This window comes from Coffea arabica, chromosome 5e (genome assembly GCF_036785885.1).
Source record: "Coffea arabica cultivar ET-39 chromosome 5e, Coffea Arabica ET-39 HiFi, whole genome shotgun sequence".
Taxonomy (NCBI): domain Eukaryota; kingdom Viridiplantae; phylum Streptophyta; class Magnoliopsida; order Gentianales; family Rubiaceae; genus Coffea; species Coffea arabica.
The window spans coordinates 47,766,811-47,788,466 of record NC_092318.1 but is presented as its reverse complement, the minus strand read 5'-3'; the positions used below and the strand labels follow the sequence as shown (position 1 = coordinate 47,788,466).

The window sequence follows — 21,656 nt, the reverse complement described above, 5'->3', positions numbered from 1 at the left end:
CTGAACTGAAAACCACCACATACTGCATTTTGAAATAGTGGACAACCATGCAATGTTGTCGAAAGGTTTTATGGAGCCATCTGATGTGTTTCTATCCAGCTATACAACCTGTATCTCCTCCGCCTGTTCTTGCTGGATTAGATGATCAAGAATCTTAAAAGTCTTCCGGTGCATGACTACTATATGCTCAATGGCACATATAGAAGAATTTCCCCTTAAAATATGGTCAGGCTATAAGCCCTTTCAACTAACTCAACTGCAAAATTGGCGGCAGGGGCCCTCCTCTTTATTTTATGATGTTGCAAGCTTGAGCAACATCACTTTCTCTTTAAGCATCCCATGAGAAAATGCCAGCTTTTGACTAATTAATGACACTTTTTTCGTGGCCGAAGATTAGGCGCCTCAATTGTGAAAGACATTCTCAAGGATTCCACATGCAGCATGTCCCAAAAGCTATAATTTCTTATGCCCACATTCTTCGCATCCCTCAATCCCCGCAAATCATCACGGCTGAAAAAGAGAGAAGAGTACCCCACTTTGTCTATTTATAAAAGGATGCATTTGGGATCTTGAAATTTCAGAGCCAAACAACAAATTCAACCATTTCCCGTCCTTCTCCATTATGGCTCCCTTGGCTAAAAACGTCTCCATTCTCTTGCTTGTTCTCCTTCTTTCCTCTGTTCATACTGAGGCTAGAGTAAGCAAGCATGTCCCTATAGTGGCAGCACCAGTGCTAGCACCATCAATTTCTCCAGCACCAGCACCAGCCCCTATAACTAGTGAGATTAGCTTTGCACCCACATATCTAGAAGTTCCGGCACCAGCACCAGCACCAATTGAGAGTACTGACCATCCCTATGGCCTCTATGGCGGTGTTTCTACTGTTTCTCCTACAAAAAAGACCACGACCACGGCCCTTGGCAATGAGGAAGATGAAATTCCGGTTGAGGAAATCAACAACGAAAGGCTCGCGGAAAACAATGCCGGGAATCGATACTCCAATGGTTACCCCAACAATTACAACAACAATGGCTACTCCAACAACTACAACAATAATGGATACTCCAACAGGTACAACAGCAATGGCTACTCCAACAACTACAACAATAATGGCTACTCCAACAGGTACAACAGCAATGGCTACTCCAACAATTACAACAGCAATGGCTACTCCAACAACTACAACAATAATGGCTACTCCAACAGGTACAACAGCAATGGCTACTCCAACAATTACAACAGCAATGGCTACTCCAACAACTACAACAATAATGGCTACTCCAACAATTACAACAGCAATGGCTATTCGAATTCAGCCTACAATAACAACAATGGATATAGCAATAGCTACAGGAATGAGAAACAAGGGATGAGCGACACAAGGTTCTTGGAGAATGGTAAGTACCATTATGATGTTAACAATGAGAATCTGAATCAAAATGGGTATGAATCAGTGAAGGAAAATAGCAATGCTGAAGGTTACTACGGTAACGGTGAAAAGTCCAAGTATGAGTTTGATTCCGTGGGAGAATATGAGAAGCAACAGGGATATCCAGGCACAGAAAAGTACTATAATCCTTGAACTTGGAAATCAGCCAAAAAGGAATGCAAAGGAGAAGATACGCATTTAACATATTTTACAACAGAATTCAAGCTAAATTATAATGGGATGTAATTTTTTTTTTCTTTCTTGATTTGCCTTCTTCACTCAAACCGTAGTTCCATTTGTGTTTGCACAACTTTTTTGCTCTGCAAAGTAAACCAGTGGAACTTTTTTACAAGTCCTTGTGAATTGAATTGGAGTCATCTTACAATTGTTCCTTTGTGGCTGGTTCTGTTAGATTATTTAAAGCTACGGCGGTATATTCACTATTCTCTTAGCAGAATTTTCCTGCTTGTAGCCAATAAAGCGATTTCAATTGATGTACTAAACAAATGAAAAATCCAGCAACTAGATTGCGAGAGCAGCAGGTTCCATGATATGGCCAAGATCTTTCAAGTCTCAATAGATGCAGTGTGGGTTCTTGAATTAAGATTCGATTTCATAGGGTTGCTTGAGACTTCCATTTATGTGTCAAGTCACAATTGTATGGGTATGGCAACGGTTGTGTTTGGATTATATTTTTTTGGACTTTTTATAGAAAAATTATTATAACGATTTGATATATAAGAGGCAAAAAAGTGATTGAAAAATGTGTTTACGAAAAACATAACAATTTTTCTTTAGAAATCTGCAATCCAAAGAATTCCTCCACCACATTTATTAACTTTCAAACTATATGTTTAATTTTAGGAGCTGATATTTTGCTTTGATTAGTGTCGTAGCTTATAACAGTTTGGCCAATATTATGTAGTGTTGAGTAAATCTAATATACACTAACAGTGCATATATTATTACCATTGGATCCATGACATATGTATAAAAGTTGAATTTTAAATTTAAATTATATATAATTGTTATTCTTTCAACGTTGATAGTGTATATACTGTATATATTATTAAGTATAAAAAAGATTAATCGTTATGTATCAACATGCAGCACTACCATATGAACTTTTTGGAAGTACCAAATGAGCATTACTAAGTTGGAAAAAAGCTTCTTTTTTTTTTGGAGCTATTAAGTTGGAAAAAAAAAAGATGGTCAGCAAATCTTTACAAAAGATTCAGCCAAAAATGTGAACTTGGAAGTATTCAACAAAAGTAGTACACATTTATTAGTTATACCGTCAAATCTACTTTGCTTTTTCAATTCTAATCACAAAACTCAAAGCCTACTATGACCATTAATCCTTTCTTGTGCATTTCTTGGAGAAAAGTTTAGTAGAGAAGAAAGTAAATTAGCTCAATTTAACTTACAAATTCACTCATTCTGACCCCATGTAGTAGTGACAAAAGTACATTTGATCCATGACACCACAATTTAAATGAAGTCTTTTTGGAAAACAACATTCCATTTTGCAGCAAAATTGTACTCCTGGTCCTTTGCTTAGCAACCTTATCAATTCTTTTCCCGAATCCCAATATCAGATAGGACCGTTTTACGCTTCTTCCTCTAGGACCCCTACCCCAAAACAAAAGCAAATCCCTCCAAATCCTGCCATTCCAAACAATGCCAATAGTCCTATGACACATTCAGTCTGAAATTGCTAAACGTACACATCCAATATGACACATCCAGTCTGAAATTGCTAAACGTACAAATCTTCGTCAGTTCACCTCATAGTCCTTAATTTCCTGTTTCAAATCGGAAGGAAATGACAAACTTCTCGATCCCTCGTCTAGTTTTAGATCAATAGTTATTATTATTATAATGCTTTGACTTCAATTGCAAACATTTGATGGATCTGATCTCTTTTCTACGTCTAAATACATTCAATTCATAAAAGGTTTTCTCTGTGTTAAGAAATATTTGAGGTATTAATTCTTTGGGATAATTTCAAAAACCTCCCCTGAGGTTTCTAATAATTTCACTGAGTTCCCTTGAGGTTTAAAAAATTACACATACCTCCCTTGTCATTTAAAATGACAATTTTACCCTTAAATATTTTAATGAAATTCCCTTATTTGGTATGCTTATAATTAGAATGAGTTTAAAAAATTTTTTTTCATTCTTTTTCCTTCTTATTCCTTTTTAAAATTTTTTTCAATAAAACCGTAGAACTGCCGCTATTGCTTCTAGTTTCTATTGTAATCAAATGTCGAACTAATGATTTTTTTGAAGAGTTAATTTTATGTGTAATTCAATGTTTTTGTTGATCTTTATTTTCTATTTTTTGGTACTAAAATTAACAATAAATCAAAAAGAAATGGCCCAAAATCACTACCAAATTATGATAATCCCACTACCCGAAAAATTCATAAACTCTAAATGAATTATTTCAACATTTTCTTTTCTATCATATAAATCTAAATCCATAATAAAGTACCATCAAAAGTATCCTATAATGGTGATAAATTTAATATTATAGTTGTTTATCAAATAATAGATATGGATAGGGATGACAATGGGGACGGGTACCCGTGGGGGTAGAAATGGGGCTGGGGCAAAATATTTACCCCCGCCTTAAAACGGGGCGGGGGATGGGGCAACATACACTCGTCCCATCCCCCGCATAAAAAAAATATATACACACATATATATATATGTTTATATATACAAAAGTAACAAAACCCCTTATTATTCCCCTCACTTCCTCCTTTGTTCCCTCCTTCGCAGCCACCGCCGTCGCCTCCCATTCCCCTTAGTTCTAATCACTACTCAATTAATTGCAGGCGCAAAGGAGAGAGGTGAGCTGGAAGGACGCGTGACCACTACATTACTTAAGGATATCAAAAAGTCAGGTGTGCCCATTTCTTTTTGGTGCATTTGAAGTAAGTCGTCTACTGTGGTTTAACTTGTTGTGATAGCATTGCAGGCAATGTCATTGTTTTTATTGATGAGGTCCACACACTTATTGGTTCTGGGATAGTAGGACGAGGCAATAAGGGATCTGGTCTTGATATTGCCAATTTATTGAAGCCATCACTTGGACGGGGTGAGTTACAGGTAATATTTCTTCCTTGTTACATGCTTTAGTGTGCATTATGTTACTGGATACTCATTGATACCTGGACAAGAAATCATGTTACACTGGTATGATCATGTATATTGTAAACTCATGTTTCTAATCTTAGCTTGGAATTAGTAGCTGAAAGTTTCTAATCTTTCCTCGCGGGGGACCGCGGGGGAAACGGGGTGGGGACGGGGTGCCGCCCCATTGCCACTCCTAGGTATGGACATAAAAAATTTGGCCCCTTTTCCTTATAATTATACTAGGTAATCTTATAATTGTATAAGGAAATAAATTAAAACTCATTACACAAGAGCATTTTTGGGTATTCATTTATAAAATTGACCAAATCAGTATTATTTTAAGATTTTGTTACTAAAACTATCAAATCAAGGGAGGTAAGTGTAATTTTTCAAATCTCAGGGGAGGTTTCTGAAATTATCCCTAATTCTATAGGTTTCATCTCTGTGCTATGTTGAATACTTTCAATTGATAAAAGAGTTTAGCTAACAGGTGCCAGATCTAAAATAGTATATATTTTTTTTAACAAAAGGGAGATTAACTTGAAAAAGAGTCTAGATGCAAGGAAAAGTAAATGTGAATATGTGCACTTACATAGTAAAAAATAGACATAAGATAGGGATGATTACTAGTGTAAATGTGTAACGGTCTCGGAATGGTTTCGTGCGTTTTATTAAATATATTCACGTTCAGAATGTAAATGAACTTGAACATAATATCAACTTAGCATATTTTTTTATAAGCCCTACACGTGTTCTTAAAATAGATTTACAGCTTGTCATCTGAAATGTACATTTTTTTCCCAATCAAGATCAACTGGGTCTATTTGGATATGAAACATTTATTCCCAATATTATTTGACTTGTATTATAATCACATTTTTCAACTAAATTTTTATATTTTTAACCATCTTTTTATTCACATATATCAAACCACAAAAGTGCCACAATATTATTTTAAATATTTTTTTCAAATTATCTCCTATCTAAATTTTGGATATCACATTATTTGCAAAAAATTATTTGCTTGCATCACAAACATATTTTTCAACTACTTTTTTATCTCACGTGTATCACATCATAATACATGCTACAGTAAATATTTCACATGATCTCCAATCTAGTCGATACACACTACTCAGTGTCTTCTCACGTTTGATAAACACGTTAAAATTGAAAATCCGAAATAATTTTTACCTAGTGTATTGTTGGTGAATTATGTTTTATATAGGCTTTATTTGGGTTTACTATTTTTTCCACAAACTATATTTGTTTGTGGGATCTACATTAACAAATTTCAAAAATAACTCCAAAAACAACTTTAAGAACACACAATCTCAAATACACTAAAATAAGGAAAAATGATCGGTTTCATCCTTCACATTTCACAAAAATATTCTTTTCGTCCCTCACTTTTAAAATGAACCAATTTCGTCCTTGATATTTAAAAACTAAAATTATTACATCCCTGAACCCAAATTTCAATCTGAATCAAACCACCAATCAACCTGATTACAAATTTCGGGGGTATAATTGGTAGATCACTTGGTTAACTCAACTTGATATTCATGTGAAATTTAATTAACCTAAAAATAAAAAATTATAACATAAAAAAGAAAGATTAATCTTTTCTACATTATCATTGTATACACTGACAGTTTTATGTACTGCCATATCATTTTAATTTAAATTTAAACACCAAATTTTATATGTATGATACACATCTAGATTCGCAAGCAGACATACTAACGGTGCATGAAAAGATTTACCAAAAAAAAAATGCTACTATTCCAAGATAAAGAATGACCTTTTATGTTATAATTTTTATTTTTTTGGTTTAATAAATGTCATGTGAATATGATGAAATTGACCGAATGATCTATCAATTCTATTTTCAAAATTTATTACTAGGTTATTGGGTGGTTTGATTCAAATTGAAAATTAGGTTTAGGGATGTAATAGCTTTAATTTTTAAATGTCAGGGATGAATTTGCTTCATTTTAAAAGTGAGGGACGAAAAGAATATTTTTGCGAAATGTGAGGGATGAAACAGGTCATTTTCTCCTAAAATAAACACTAAACTTAGTATTGGCATCAGGCGATAAATAATGTAGGGAGATTTAAAGGATGAATAGGAAATGCAGATGTCAGCTCAGAAAGGCTTATGGGCTTGCCATGTTTATGCATTCAAAGACACATTTTAGAGATGATGATGTTCTGAAATTGACATATTTTCTTTCAGGAAATGAGTATGAGAGGTTCAAGAAGCTTACCAGTAGGACTATTTAATTTCGACTGTTGTTGCCGTGTTTTGGAACTTCTCCAACTGAATGAAGGCTTCTATATTTTAGCTGCCCAAAATTGGCCTCCAATCTTCAGTAGTTGAAGAATTACAACGTAAATGATTAAATATAGCTCCTACTGAGTAATTGCTTCTTTAAATATAGATAGATTTCGAACAAGCCCAGCAAATTTTTCTTGTGAGAGTTTTCTTTGCTTTCTCTTATTACAAATAAGTATCTTCTTTAGAATTGGTCTTTATTTGAGGACCAACCAGATGAAATGGATTCTGTTTCATCAACTTTCTCAATTGTTGCAACCTTCTCCCATCCTTCTCGTCCCTCAACTGATCGATTGTCTCCCCTAATGCACGTATTAATTTGATCATGAAGAGGATACCATATGCTGTTGCTATAACAAACAAAGACAAAGTTGTGAAGGCCAAAAACTTCAAAAAGTTTAGAACAAAATCTCCAATAATAAAACTGCCTGCTAGGAAGAGCAGAAGCTTCACTGCTTCTTCTACGTTGGAGACGAAGATGCTTGGTACAGAAAGGAGAGGGAGAAGTTTTGATGAAATTGTAGTAGCCAGCCATCAAGTTTTGATGAAATCCGGGGTTTGCATTGGATTTGGTTTTCCATATTCCATATTTACTGAAAATCCACCATACGACAGATTCATCTTTTACTCGTACATTTCTATGTCAATTTTATCATCCATCTTCATGTCACATGATAGAAGGGAAAAGATTTGTGGATTTTAATTTTGTTGATGATTAGAAACATAAAAGAAGAAGAAAAGGGGATTAAGTGTAATTAATTCTTCTGCGTTATACTACTTATGTTGCTAAAGGGATTAGTTTTTGGTGAGACTGATAGTTTTCTATTTGGAATTTACTTTTTTTTTTGTTTTTTTTTTTGGTTTTTTCTTGACAAATTATCACAGTAAAAAATATACCATAAAAGAAGAACCTCAAAGAGGGCTTAATCGAAATAAATTACTATAACATACTGAAACCTCACTGGAATGCTTGTAATTGTAAATTACAATTAAGTACTCCTATATTTTTTTTTTCTTCATGGCACTTCAGTCCATGCTCTTTTATGTAGCTTGTTTGTAGATGGGGAATTAGTAATTAAAGTTAAAAAAAATATTTAAGGGATATAATACTATTACACATAAATCAAGAACATGAAAATTATCGAACATTAATTTCTGTACCAATAAAAAAAAAAATCATCATTCTCTTAAAATCAACAGACCAAATTACTAAACCATTTTCCCAATTCCCACCACACCAAAAAAAAAAAATTGTACTACAATAGATAAAGAAAAAGTTTCCCCAAATAATTCTCAAGATTCTATGTTTGTACTTGTCAATTGTTGTTTTTCTTCTGAAAAAAAAATGAGATTGCATGCTGTTACTTACTCTATATCATGGTGTATTGGGAGGACCGAAGTTTTGTGTGTGGAGTATTTTGCAGTTGCTTTGGAGGTTTGCAGTTGCTACCACAAAATTTGGCCTAAAAATTCACAACACCTTGTTTGAGTGTGTTTGGATAAAGTATTATTTAAAATAATTATTATAATTTTTTAAATGTGATATATGTGAAATAAAAAATGGTCGAAAAATAAAAAAATATTTAAAAATGTGTTTGTAATGCAAGAAACATGTTATTTGGAAAAAAATTTGTTGGTTATGCAAACGAAAAATTTTGAGAAATTTTGGAGGAGTATTAGGAGAATAACATTCGACTAGATTTTTGGGAAAAGTCACGAGAGCCTAAGAAAAAAGCGTGATTGATGCCATTAGTTGTTGTGTACATGTATACATGCAATTTGTTCTTCTTTTTAATTATGTTGTTTTTCTTGTTTAGGTTATAAATGGAAATTAGAAATCAACATTAGAGTTGATGTCCCAAGAATTAAGATTTAATATCAGATTAAAAAATCTGGACAAAAATCACGAGCCACGTCGAACTCACATTTAAAAAATTGAAATGAAAATTGGTGGTAAATGAAATAAGTTTGGCAACTTAAAATGTGAAGGGAACACATTATATATCTAATAAAATTTTGAAGTATTTGAAGGAAACAACTCATAATCTCTTTCTTTTTTTATTTCTCTATTTTTTGGCAAACCAACGCATTGTTTTCACTTTTATTGGCAAATGGTAGGGAGGATTTTGTAAGACATAACATAGAAAAAAAAAAAAAAAACCTTGGAGAGGTGGAGGACATTGGAAAATAAAATAGAAACTTTTGAGAGATACCAACAAAAACAAATTAGTAAAATGAGTAATACAAAATATGGATTTGTATCTAGTAATGCAATCATTAAAATGTAATGAAAAGTTCATTTTTGAGAAGGGAACTAAACATGAATTAACAAAAATGTAACAATAATTATAATGACAAGTTCCACAATTAAGAAAGGAATTAGACATGAACTATTATACTTTTTCACTTCTTTGTTAGATATGGAATTAGTGATTGTTACTAAAAATTAGTAATGTAGCTGAGATAAAATATTTTCGGGTTGTAATACAATTTTCTCATTTGGAGAGCCAAAATTGAAGTTTTTTATTTTTGAGGGCTCAAAGTGAAATTAACTCCCTATGTGGACCGATACTGGGCGACCTTAAATTCCCAGGTTGAGACTTTCAAGTTGGGTGTAGGGTTTAAGCTGCTATAGTCCCGCGGTTTCTCTGTTCAATCCATTCATCAATTATTGGATTGGAATAATTCTACAATGAAGGTGAAAGTGATATCGCGTTCCACAGATGAATTCACCCGCGAAAGAAGCCAGGACCTCCAGGTAATCACCAGGATCCCAATCCCAAACTTTATTTATCTCACTGGAGAGAATGAGGATGCTGTTTCAGCTGGCTTTCTTAAATTTGTGTATGTATTGATTCTGATTAGAGGGTTTTCCGGAATTTTGATCCCAATCTTCGAACCCAAGAGAAAGCAACTGAGTATGTCCGTGCCCTCAATGCAGCTAAACTTGAAAAGGTATAAAGTAGCTCAATTTTCTGGTTTTTGGTTTCAAGTTTGTGTTTTTTTTCAAATTTGATTTTTTCAGCTAGTTTGTTGGCTTTCTCAATTTCATTTTTTGTTTTTGGCTGATCATTTTCCGTTGAAAGATATTTGCGAGGCCCTTTATTGGAGCAATGGATGGGCATATTGATACAGTGTCATGTATGGCGAAAAACCCGAATCACTTAAAAGGGATTTTTTCGGGTTCTATGGATGGAGGTATAATTATGCAGTTTTTCTCGTGGCCACCCCTTTTCTTCATTTCAAATATCGTGGCAATTAAAATGCATTAAATACAAAATGGGATGTGCCATTGGTGCAGAAGTGTTTTCCTGGATGGGGTGTAATTGTTAATTAACAAAAGATTTTGTTGAGGGAAACAAAAATTAAGTTAGCTGATAAGCTGTTGGATTGAGTGATTGTTGACATATGGTTCTTTGTTATGCCTCTGCAGATATACGCCTTTGGGATTTGGCTACGAGGTAATATTTCTGACTGACTAGACTGGGTAAGGTTGCTTTTGTTATTTAGGATGATTCTCTGTTCTTACTTTAGTTCTGTTGACGCTTTACAACTCGAGAAGCATGTCTCGTCTTTTCTTGCATTTTTTACATTAATGTTTGTTGATGTATGCATGCATGTCTGTTGGGTTTGTGCAAGAGGAGCTAGTTTTGGCTTGACAGCGTGTTCTTTCTTTCATTTACCACCTCTATTGTTTCCAGCTATTATCTATCATGGTTTATTACAACAGGCTTAATATAGTTATCTAGACTTCATACAGTGTGTGGCGATTTTGGGGCTTATATGGGGAAAGGGAAATGTTAACTTGCTTTCTTTTGCTCATTCTGCATGTATTATTCCCATAGTTGTCAGCCATCTGTCAATTGTACAATTATGTTGGCTGAATTAAGAGCTTCATTGAGCAGCTCTTTTCATTTTTCCTGGAAATAATTATGTTGTCCTCGCTTGTTCTCAAGTTTTCCATATTGGTGTGGAGGTCTCTCTGGGTGTCTGTTGGAATTTTTCTTCTTCATGACCTGCAGAATGTCTATTGAAATATTACTTAGCATTTTTGTTCTCTTTCATGGGGTAACAGACGAACTGTTTGCCAATTTTCTGGACACCAAGGGGCAGTACGTGGTTTAACAGCATCTACTGATGGTCGTGTTCTGGTATCATGTGGAACTGATTGCACGTAAGACATTGTTCTTTGTACGAGTTATATTCAAAATCTGATTGTACAATAGGTTAATTAACATATTATTTCTGGTTTAAACTTTTCTTCAGGGTGCGGCTTTGGAGAGTGCCTGTTGCTACTGTTATGGAGTCAGAAGAATCATCTCATAACTCATCCGAGGTCAGTGCTTCTCGATTCTTGTTTTTCTGTGCCTCACTACTATTTGATGTTGTTGTGTTTGGTTTTAAATCTTAACAAGTGGCCCTTTTCGTTCTTTCCAGCCTCTAGCAGTTTACGTGTGGAAGAATGCATTCTGGTAAATTTGCTTTGTTACTGCCTTACAGATGCATTCTGACAATTCTCGTCACTATGATGATTTAGTAGAACTTTGTTATTGGCGCCACATTTCAGGGCTGTTGATCATCAATGGGATGGTAACCTCTTTGCCACAGCTGGTGCTCAGGTTGATATTTGGGACCATGACAGGCAAGCTGTGAAATTCATTCTTCTGTTTGCCCACTCTATTTAATGAAAGCTAAATTCATGAGTACGTTCAAACAGGTCCCAGCCAGTGAACAGTTTTGAATGGGGAAAAGATACAGTTGTATCTGCTCGGTTTAATCCTGGAGAACCTAATGTACTTGCAACATCAGCCAGGTTTGCACTAAAATTACTGTTGAATCATATTTAGTTTTAAGGAATTGTATTACTATATAATTTTTCTCTTATGTTTGTCAGTTTTTTTCTTTTGGTTGAGTTGTAGAATTAAGGTTGTTTATTAGCATATACGATACTGATTCTTGTTCATCGTAGCACCTGCCCCTTCCACTGTTGTATCCTTTTTGGTGTGGAAATTTTTTCATGCTGACTGCTGTAAAACTTCTTGTGTCATTTTTCTTTTTCTTTTGTTATGTTAGTGAGTCCTTTTCTTTTGATGCAATTCGAGAATTAAAGTTGTTTATCAGAAAAGATGGTGCCAATTCTTGTTCATATCCTGCCCATTCTGATATAGTTTTCTTGTCGTGTTGGAGTGTGTTCATGCTGACTGTTGGTAAACTTGTCATGTTGTCTTGATAGTTGAAATTTGCACTAGCACCCTGCCAGTTTTGAAATTTTAGTTCAATCAGATGAAGTGTTATCTTCTAAGTGAAAAATAATTCTGAAAGGTTTGGTTTTGATGGGCTGCTGCAAGAAAAACCTGTCCTGTCTATTATTACTTTGTTTCCCCAGTAATTGATTATTATGTGAAGATTCACAGCCTTCCTGGTAAACCGAAGAAGATTATACTTTGAAATTGTTTAGGCGCTAAAGTCTACCACTGAATAGCTTATACTTCCATGGGAGCTTGTAGCACTACCATTTTTTTGTCTTATTTTGATAACCATTTTGAATTTGATGGTTGTTATAATTGATTCAGATTGTTTGCTGCATTTAGCTCTTTATTTGGAACTACCTTCTTTAAAGAAAAGAAATCTGTTTACTTGATCTGCAGTGACCGAAGCATAACAATATACGATCTACGGATGTCATCCCCGGCAAGAAGGGTTGTAATGAGGGTAAAGTATTCTATTAAATTTCAGTGCTTTGAGATTTATAATGTACAGAAGAACCATTTTATAGCTGTCTTTCCTAATTATTATTCCCTTTCGGAACCATTAATTGGTCATTCCTCAGCCATCCAAACTCTAAATATTAAGATGACTCCCCAACATTTCATACCTTTTCGGTTTTATTGGTTATCCTATTATGGTTTGGCTAGGTGGATCATATCCTGGTAAAAGAAATTCTGCCTCAATATTTACTGTTGTTGAACTGTTGATGCTGTGGGTGAATTACTACCCTCTTGCCCTTGCACTAATTTGCCAACATCTCTCTGGAGTGTTGAACTAGAGTTTTGCTTCTTTAGATTTTATTATGATTATTTTTCAAAGTTTCTGTTTATCCTTATTGAAATCTTGTGACTTCTTTCTAAAGGCTCATTTGTTTTTTGTTGTTGTTACAGACAAAAACTAATTCTATATCATGGAATCCCATGGAGCCAATGAATTTCACAGCTGTAAGGACAAGCAATTAAGCTGTTCCTTTCTTATTTGGTTTCTAATTTATTGTTACAACATGCAAGTTGTCTGGTTAGTGGTATCTCGACATAGCATTTTCAATTGATTATCTAGTGTGGACAGTGAATCTTGTTTTGATTTTGTGGTCTGAATCTACTTAAGTTAGAAACTTGACTCTTTGAATACCCCCTGAGTAGAAAAAAAAAAAAAAAAGAATACCCAACCTGAGACATATATTGTAATTCAGATTTTGGAGTTATTAAAAACTTTTCTGGTTTGATGAGCTTCAAAACTTGTTCAGTGGTTAAACAGTCTGATTTTTAATTATAGTGTAGCACCATTTTTTAATATCCGGGTCTTTCCACAGATACATGTTTTCTGCCTTTTGCATTGTTATATTGTGATTGACTTCTTACACCGATTCAGGCAAATGAAGATTGCAACTGCTACAGCTATGATGCTAGAAAATTGGATGAGGCCAAGTGTGTGCATCAAGATCATGTTTCTGCAGTGTAAGAATGCAGTTTGTCATTCTAGAAACAATGGTACATGACATTATCTAGCCTGAGGCTTTTATCTGAGTGCCTCTTGACTTCTTTGCAGTATGGATATTGATTACTCACCAACTGGTCGGGAATTTGTTACTGGATCTTATGATAGAACAGTGAGTTGTCCGTCATTGATTGAATTAAACTCTCCACTTTAATCATTTTGAATATGTGATAATTCCAATGTGGATCAAGGTATGATGTTTTAGTTGTGTTTCACTTTATAGGTGAGAATATTCCAGTATAATGGTGGCCACAGCAGGGAAATCTATCATACTAAAAGAATGCAAAGGTCTTTGTCTTCCCCGTTTGGCCCTCTATTTCTCTTTCGCTTTTTCGATTAATCTAACCTGAGAGTCCATATCAATGTGCCTTTTACCTCTTATCTGTTTTCTGTTGGAGTTATATATTGTTTGAGTTGTATTCGATGATGATTCAATCATTACTAACTTGAATCTCTCAATGATGTAGGGTATTTTGCGTCAAGTTCAGTTGTGATGCAAGCTATGTTATTTCAGGCAGTGATGACACCAACCTTCGACTTTGGAAAGCTAAGGCATCCGAGCAATTGGGAGTTGTATGAACCTCCTTCTTCTATGAATATCTTTTACTTTGTGCTGATAATTTCATTTGTTGAAAGATGCTTTTGCGTTGGAAAGTAGCTTTTCATCTAGTCATTAGTGGTGTTGAGGGCCTTGACTTTTTCCCTAGTATTTCCAGACAGAAAGATCATAGCTACCTTTCGTTCTGTTGTCTCATACTCTTTGCTTGCTCAGTCCTGTTTCTTTATTGCCGGAGAAGTTTTTGGAGTTTTAAATGAAAATTAGTGTAACTGGATAACTAATGAACGTTTAAGAAAATATCTCTCACAACAGAAGGTAGCGGTCAAGTTAGCTTGTGATCTCTACTTCTTTTGCTGATGGCGGATATTTTGGCGACCTTCATTATAATTTGGGTCGAGTGTCATTTTAGTGTTGGCCTTTTATTGTACTTGGAGAAGCAAAGGGGAACTGGGGAAAGCATGGAATGAATGAATAGAAGGAAAAGTATGCTTTATTATCTTCTTCTTGTGGTATCATGTAAAGGGTGGTTGTACAAATGCATTCTCAGCTTAAAATCTGCACTATGCTAGTTCAATGGTTTTGTTGGTTTGTCAGTGCTATCCATTATGTGCAAACGAATTTATATATCTTTATAAAATTATGACTTCATGCTGAGAAGATCCTTTCATGTTATGCAGCTTTTACCGAGAGAACGTAAGAAACACGAGTATCTGGAGGCTGTCAAGAATCGTTACAAGCACCTTCCTGAAGTTAAACGTATTGTCAGGTATGTCAGAGACACACTAGAAATAGGATATTTACCCTTGATTGTGCTTTTGCTGGTTTCTTTCATTAAAGCACAATCTAAAACCGGCTTTTAAACACAAAAAGGTTCTGAAATAACTCTTGTATTCTTGTCCTATCCTTTAACTGAAAATCCCCCATCTCTGAAAATGAGGACACTAATGCTGCTGAGGTCCTTTTTTATATTGCCTAACATTCCTAAAGAGCGTTCACCGAATATACAGTAATCAAAATGTCCTAGTTTCTTACCCAGTCATTTCTTTGTTTAAATCTTATTTTCCGAGAAAATGATGAGACTCCGAAAAGGCAGGAGATGATTAATCAGCACTTCGTGGTTATGGTGTCACAGGCACAGGCACTTGCCAAAACCAATATATAAGGCAGCCTCTCTCAGACGTATTATGGCTGACGCTGCAAGAAGGAAAGAAGAGAGGAGGAGAGCTCACAGTGCACCCGGAAGCAGGCTCAAAGAGGCCTTCCGCAAGAAAAGAATTCTTCAGGAAGTTGAATGAGCTCCAATCCATGCAGCTGCTTGGATCTGATGCATGTTCATATTCTCTCTCGGCCGGAATTTATGATCTTTATAAGTTGAATGTCAAGCATTGAAATAGGATTTTGATGTTACAACTGTTTTTGTCATTCGCATCAAAGGCAAAGCAATGGCTGTTTTGTGGCCGCCCCAATTTTGGTAGTCTGCATTGTATTCACCTGCATTAGTCTAATTGCCCTTTCGTATTAACAATTGTGGAAGCATTTTTTTATTGTTTGAATGAGAACAAATTTAGGGAATATCGGTTGTAGCTTAACCATCATTGGTAATTTGTCTAATTGACTATGCATCATGCATTTTGTGCATGGTACAAGGATAGTTGAATATAATTTTAATGGAAAAAGCTGTGAGACATAGGACTTAGTTCATTATTTTAATTGATTATAGATAGTTTTTGTAATGTTCTCGATTTGTATTTTAATTATAGATTTTTTAATGATAAAAAAAATGTTAAAATTCATAACTATCCAAATAGTAGCTTTTGTTGATTCTGATTGATTATAATCAGTTTTCATGATCAGATTTTGTAAAATCTAAACCAAGCAAGAACAAGGCTATGTGGCAGTCTTCACATCAGTTAAACTATTAGTTATCTCTAGCCTTCAGATTATCCATCTCTTGCGTTATATTATGTGCATGAATCGAATCGAGCGTGTTTGGATGGCAAATACTGTTGGATAGTAAATTATTTGAGATGATTTTTTGAAAAAAATATTGGAGCACTTTTTTAATATGATATATATGAAAAAAAGTGGTTAAAAAATGTGTTGATGATGTAAGTAAATAAAATTTTGCAAATAAGCCGCTATCTAAACAAACCATTGGGTATTTACCCTTTTCATTTTGACTCTCATTTGAGTATTGCCTTTTCAATTTGCATAATATAGTAAGGAATAACATTTTAACTTTAAGATTAATACATTTTAAAATTGCTCAAAAGAAAGTAATACAATTTAACAGCTAAAAGATTGAAATCTAAATCAAGAAGTTGATATTTATTGTACATGATCGAATTGTTTATTTAGAATTAATAGTATAAACTCATATTTTCCCTGCCTCAACATTAGAGTTTTGATTTAGAAATCAAATTTTTTTAATCCGGTGACATTAGTGAATTTACATATACATATATATATATATATATATCTTTCGAATTAAAAATATTTTCTTATTAAATATGCACTGAAATTTTAAAAGTTTTTTTTTTCAAATGACGAGATTGAAAGACATGTATTAAATTTGAAATGACTCTTATCATGAGATACATGAAAAGCATGAGATTAATAATGGGACGGAGAAAGTATTCCATAAAATTCACCATTGTGGAGTGTTTGGCAAACATAAGAATAATGTTGACCTAGTAGTGTGTTGCTAAACCTCATTAACGACCCGGATAAACCCTATCGGGCTTTAACTATTATTCACTGAAACCCTCTCGGCAGGATAAACCCCCCTCCGCTTTCCATTTCTTCTCTGAAATTTTACTCTCAACCGACCAAGAACAAATGGCAATCTCTGCCGCATCTGCAGCGGCCAGATCCATTTTCCGATCATCTTCAGTCCGCAATGCCGCCGCTCGTGTCACCTCCAAAGCCAAGCCATCTCGTTCCCCCTTCTCTTCGCCTTCACGTACCCCCCTGTCTCATCGAGTTTTCGGGTACTGCTTTTCAGTACATGCACAATTTTCAGTTGGAAAAGCTTCTTTTATTTTTATTTTTAAATTTTCTTTTGTGTGTTTTGTTCGTAGTTAATTGATTTAATTGAATAAATTGAAGGTCACCGGTGGAAATGAGTGCTTGTGTAGAGTCGATTCAGCCATACCACACCGCCACTGCATCGGCTTTGATGACTTCGCTGCTCACCGTCTCTCGTTGCAGCTACGCTTGGCTTCCTGAAGGTCTATATTTATGCATTTTGTTACATTTCCTGTTTGTGCTAATTTTATGTGATTTTCGCATTACTTCAATCTTAGAACAAGTTTCGATTTTTGCTTGGTTTATTCTGGTGAAATAATTGCTGAATTGTGATATGTATCATTATATGTTCTTCACACCAAGGTGGATTTCTGCTTTTGAGTGAAAATGTGGAATAATTTTTGGTACAAGAAGGTGTATGTGATTGTAAGTTAAGTAATTTCGATAGCATCTGACAGATATGCGGGATAAACTTGTGTTTGGTGTGAGTGGCTGCGTGTACTCTGAATTCAGGACTCACCTTTGTGTTCTGATCCACTGTTTTTCTTTTGGCTTGTGGGTAGAAGAATGATATCTGCAAAGATGATAGATACTCCCTTACTGACGACTTTTCTGTTTAATCAGTTAGTTTTTGTTTGTATGAATTTTTAATCTGTTTCACATTTGGCTTCTACCTTTGATGGTACAAGCCTCTTAAGAATATTCTCCTTTCTGTAAGTGCTAAAACTTACAATGTTGGATGTTGGTTTGTCGTGAGAGGGCTCTCTCTAATATCTTTAGACCATATGTTTAACCCTTTGAGTTGAATTTGGACAATGGTGTCATGAATAACTATAGAGATGTTTTATTAGGATACACCTGAAAAGCATTTGGAATATTTTTGTTCAGTGTCCTTCTATGAATTGTGTATCATCGTAATACTCTATTCTATACCTAAATCTGGTTCTAAGAGCTGTTTTCCTGTTGCTTTCGCATACCGATACCATTTCTTTTTCCATCTTAGTCATTGCTTTCTTCTGCTTACCTATTCTTCTTTTCCCATCACTGATGTGCACCTAGAGATTGGTTTCCCTTCTATTTAAAATTTACATTTTCCTTCAGCTCATCATCTCTGCATAAATTTCCTAACAAACGGGTTGTCTTTCTTGATTTAGGTTTCTAGCAACATCTTCTAGGATCCTCCTTTATGTCTTTTTCCTTGATTTTGATTTCTGGTAAGTTCGCTTGGTGCTGGATCCCTTTTTTCTTCTTTAATATATCCTATGCATAATTTAGACCTTGTTATATATACACCTGAAGATTTGGGAACCTAAGGTTTTTGAAATCACATGTAACTTAAATTCTGGGGTTCTTGGTTGATCACACTTGTTTAGAATATCCTATCTACTTGACAACGTTTAACCAATCAACGGTCCAACTTCACCTCCTCCATCCCTGTGTGTGTGAGAGAGAAAAATGGATGCCAATAATTGATCCAATGCCTTGAAAGCTCTTCCTTGTCCAGTATGCCCTTAAACAATTCATTGTGTAGTTTTGCTCCCAATTGCAGTTTTCTGCTCCTTTTTGTTGCATGCTAGGTTAGTCGGTTATCAGCTTTACCTAATTTTAGTAAGTTGACAAAGAAGTGCATCCTTCATTTTTCCTGTTGTAGGCTATGACAAGACTAGATGAAGATGGAGAAGCAAAGAGGATGACTTGGATTTTGGTTTACATTTCAAAAGCCATCATTTTGTTTTCAACAAAACTAGTTGCTTAAATATGCTAGTCCTTTAGGTTTCCTTTCAGGGATTGAAATAACATCAATACTTTTGACGGGTGTTAATTGATAGTTTGAGATTTATTGGAAAACATAATTATCTATTTTATCATAGCGTTGCTTGATCTTGAGTGTGAAACTCATGTATATCTGATCTGCTGATCCCCTTCTGTCAAGCTCGTAAATTTTGCGGGTGTTGCACAATACCATGATTTATTTGTCTCTCTCTTTTATGTCTTGTGGAGGTTGCTTTCAGAGTTTTATTATATGGATGTAATAGTGATTGATGTGAGATAATCAAAGTGAAAATCAATTAGCCCTGGAACTTATAATAATTTTCATTCAATCAGCTTGCACTGATGATATGTGATAAATAAGTGGAGAGGTCGAGCAAATTGTAATGAACAAATTTCTGCATCCTCCTTCAATGGCATTAAGTTAAAGAGGTTGGGCTGAGCTGCTGAAGAGACACACTTGATGCCTATTTCTTCCAATTACCTTACTAGTTCCTACTCTTCTATGGTGACTTGAGATATATGTCCGATTTCCTGACTTTCTAGATGAGCACTTCCTATTGGCACTAATACAAATTGTTTTGACAGCTAATGTCGATTACTTTTTCCTTTAACAGCTTTTTAAGAAGTGCTTTTTCCTTTAGTCATCTTTGTAACAAGTTCATCAAGACAATATACTGATTTTCATGTATCAACCAGCTTGCAACGATGATGTATGATCAGTGTTCTTCTATCCTGCAAGGCATTCAAGAAAAGCTTCTTCATCACAATCTCTGGCTTCTGGATGGGTGATGGCAAATCACCTAATGAGAGATGCCAGTTATATGTTATCTAGTGTTTTTTCCCTCTGCTTCTACTGGCCTTTATCCATTTAGATGCAGCATTGGTTAAAGGAGTAATTATATGTTTCTTGCACATAAGCATGTATTAAACATACGCGAGCTTTACAATAGATTATTGACGAGTTATGCCTTAAATTGGTCAAGGGTCAAGGTGGCTGTTACATATGTGACTGGCAGAGGATATATTGACATTTGGATTGACAATTAGAAGTTTCATGATGATAAATAGTGTCTCTTATATAGTTTGGTTGGTTTTGGTATTAAATGACAATCTATGTGGTGAAATCTTGATTCTTCCCTAGTGATCCCCCCCCCCCCCCACACACACACCAAATGGTGATCGAATTCCGCATCTGTTTTCATCTTGTGGTGAGGTGGGGTTTCTTACTGCCTTGACTAGTTTGCAATGGCAGTGGTGCTCTGTGTAGCTGCATACTCTCCTGTTAACTCCTAGCACAGTGTACTTCATCTGGTACACACAAAACATCCCATTAGACATGCTTTCAGGAACAGGGATTTTTGTCTTACTTATTGTTGATTATTACAGATAAGTAGGCTGTTTTGGTGCTTTGCTGAAACAAGACTTGGAGGGATCATTTGGCCAGCTGTCGCATGAATTTCCTCGAATTCCTGTTGACTTTGTAACACTATTTTTCAAGATGTTGAGTGATCTCTCTTCCAAGCAGCAACTTGGATCTGTGCTTGTGCATATCCTCAGCTAGAATTCATCAGTTCACGAAGTTGCTACATATTTAAGAGGAATGATTGACTGTTTTTGAACTTAAAAATTATCAGTTGCAATGTGGCATATGACTTGCAAACTTCTTTAGTTGTTGTAGTTCTTCCTACCGGCTCAATTTTTACTTTTTCCGATATCTAATTAAATGTTGAATTTGTTGGTCTTACATTGTACTTCTCAATCGAAGATTGTAACAATTTGCTCAAAACAGATGATTGTAGTAATTCAATATTCAAACTGCGACAATCAAAACAAAATAGAGCTACTAATGTAATTTGAGTTCTATCTGTAGCAAATGAAATAGGTCAAAACTTGGGTAGATCTGGTCTTCAAAATCCAATAACATAGATTATATAACACCAATTGGTGAAATATTCATATTTTGAGATTTTCAGTTAGGTCAAAACATACAAGTAATAAAATTCCAATCATCACAGCTTCGCCTTATTGGAGCCAATGAGCTTTTAATCGTGATGGTTCAATTTGGCCTGATTATTATTCCAGCGGAATGAAAAGGATACGAGTTTCCAATGAGTTGCGTACAAAAATTTCCCCAAACCCGCTCCCTTCCCCAATCCTCCCTTCTCTTTTCTTTCTTTCTTTCTTTTTTTTTTTTGTTCACTTTCCATGAATACCAACTTGTTTTGAAGTTTTAATCAATTTTGCTTGAGAAACCTAACTTTTTTTTTCAGTGTAAGTCAGAGGATTTAAAATTAAAATTTTTCATTTACACAATTATATTCCTTCCCCCCTCCCCTGTGAAACTTGACTTAAATATTTGTTAAGCTAAACAAAAAATGAGTTTTTAACTAGTTGGATATAGAGAATTGTAATATTTCAATCTATTTTACTTGAAAAATATCCTTAAATGAGTTTTTTCAACCAAAGAAAAAGTTAAAAGAGTTTTTGAGGTGTTAGAGCAAACTGAGCAAACTTTAATCTAGATTATATTCAACTACGCCGATTATCATTATCAGTATTATCAATATTTGACTATTTGTTGTTGTTGTTATTATGTTTAGGGGTGTGCAACGAATTTGAAA

The 21,656-nt window shown here is 34.7% G+C and overlaps 3 protein-coding genes across 8 annotated transcripts; all 3 read left to right on the top strand.

The window, feature by feature from the left end:
* Window positions 1-567: 567 nt before the first annotated feature.
* Window positions 568-1,821, top strand: LOC113688211 (uncharacterized). The gene has a single exon (XM_027205961.2). The coding sequence runs from the start codon at window positions 623-625 to the stop codon at window positions 1,580-1,582; it is 960 nt and encodes a 319-aa protein (XP_027061762.2). The 5' UTR covers window positions 568-622; the 3' UTR covers window positions 1,583-1,821.
* Window positions 1,822-9,513: 7,692 nt separating this feature from the next.
* Window positions 9,514-15,701, top strand: LOC113743380 (uncharacterized). The gene is made up of 17 exons (XM_027271367.2): window positions 9,514-9,669; window positions 9,777-9,866; window positions 9,998-10,109; window positions 10,345-10,372; window positions 10,987-11,085; window positions 11,178-11,247; window positions 11,349-11,383; window positions 11,479-11,553; window positions 11,629-11,724; window positions 12,560-12,623; window positions 13,070-13,123; window positions 13,551-13,636; window positions 13,728-13,788; window positions 13,900-13,964; window positions 14,144-14,249; window positions 14,913-15,001; window positions 15,368-15,701. The coding sequence occupies exons 1-17, from the start codon at window positions 9,604-9,606 to the stop codon at window positions 15,528-15,530; spliced, it is 1,359 nt and encodes a 452-aa protein (XP_027127168.1). The 5' UTR covers window positions 9,514-9,603; the 3' UTR covers window positions 15,531-15,701.
* A 1,240-nt stretch (window positions 15,702-16,941) lies between these two features.
* LOC113743264 (protein NUCLEAR FUSION DEFECTIVE 6, mitochondrial) lies at window positions 16,942-20,703 on the top strand. Of its 6 annotated transcripts, none has more exons than XR_003461063.2 (4): window positions 16,945-17,225; window positions 17,344-17,465; window positions 18,417-18,476; window positions 20,422-20,703. XR_003461063.2 is itself a non-coding variant. In XM_072048869.1 (3 exons), exons 1-3 carry the CDS (start codon window positions 17,074-17,076, stop codon window positions 19,749-19,751), a joined length of 294 nt encoding a protein of 97 aa, XP_071904970.1. In that variant the 5' UTR covers window positions 16,942-17,073; the 3' UTR covers window positions 19,752-20,165. The 6 variants fall into 6 exon arrangements, 3 of the variants coding, with proteins under 3 accessions (XP_071904970.1, XP_027127023.1, XP_027127024.1); XR_003461064.2 differs by lacking the exon at window positions 20,422-20,703 and adding an exon at window positions 19,732-20,165; XR_003461062.2 differs by lacking the exon at window positions 20,422-20,703 and adding an exon at window positions 18,914-19,244 and having other exon boundaries at window positions 16,946-17,225.
* The last annotated feature ends 953 nt before the right edge of the window (window positions 20,704-21,656 follow it).

Excerpts from the sequence above, each read along its gene's own strand:
- LOC113743264 (XM_072048869.1), top strand. The coding sequence starts at position 17,074 with ATGGCAATCTCTGCCGCATCTGCAGCGGCCAGATCCATTTTCCGATCA. Across the intron at positions 17,226-17,343 it reads CTGTCTCATCGAGTTTTCGG|GTCACCGGTGGAAATGAGTG; the intron begins GTACTGCTTTTC and ends AATAAATTGAAG. Across the intron at positions 17,466-19,731 it reads CTACGCTTGGCTTCCTGAAG|CTTGCAACGATGATGTATGA; the intron begins GTCTATATTTAT and ends TGTATCAACCAG.
- LOC113743380 (XM_027271367.2), top strand. The coding sequence starts at position 9,604 with ATGAAGGTGAAAGTGATATCGCGTTCCACAGATGAATTCACCCGCGAA. Across the intron at positions 11,384-11,478 it reads GTGTGGAAGAATGCATTCTG|GGCTGTTGATCATCAATGGG; the intron begins GTAAATTTGCTT and ends GCCACATTTCAG. Across the intron at positions 11,725-12,559 it reads GTACTTGCAACATCAGCCAG|TGACCGAAGCATAACAATAT; the intron begins GTTTGCACTAAA and ends CTTGATCTGCAG.
- LOC113688211 (XM_027205961.2), top strand. The coding sequence starts at position 623 with ATGGCTCCCTTGGCTAAAAACGTCTCCATTCTCTTGCTTGTTCTCCTT.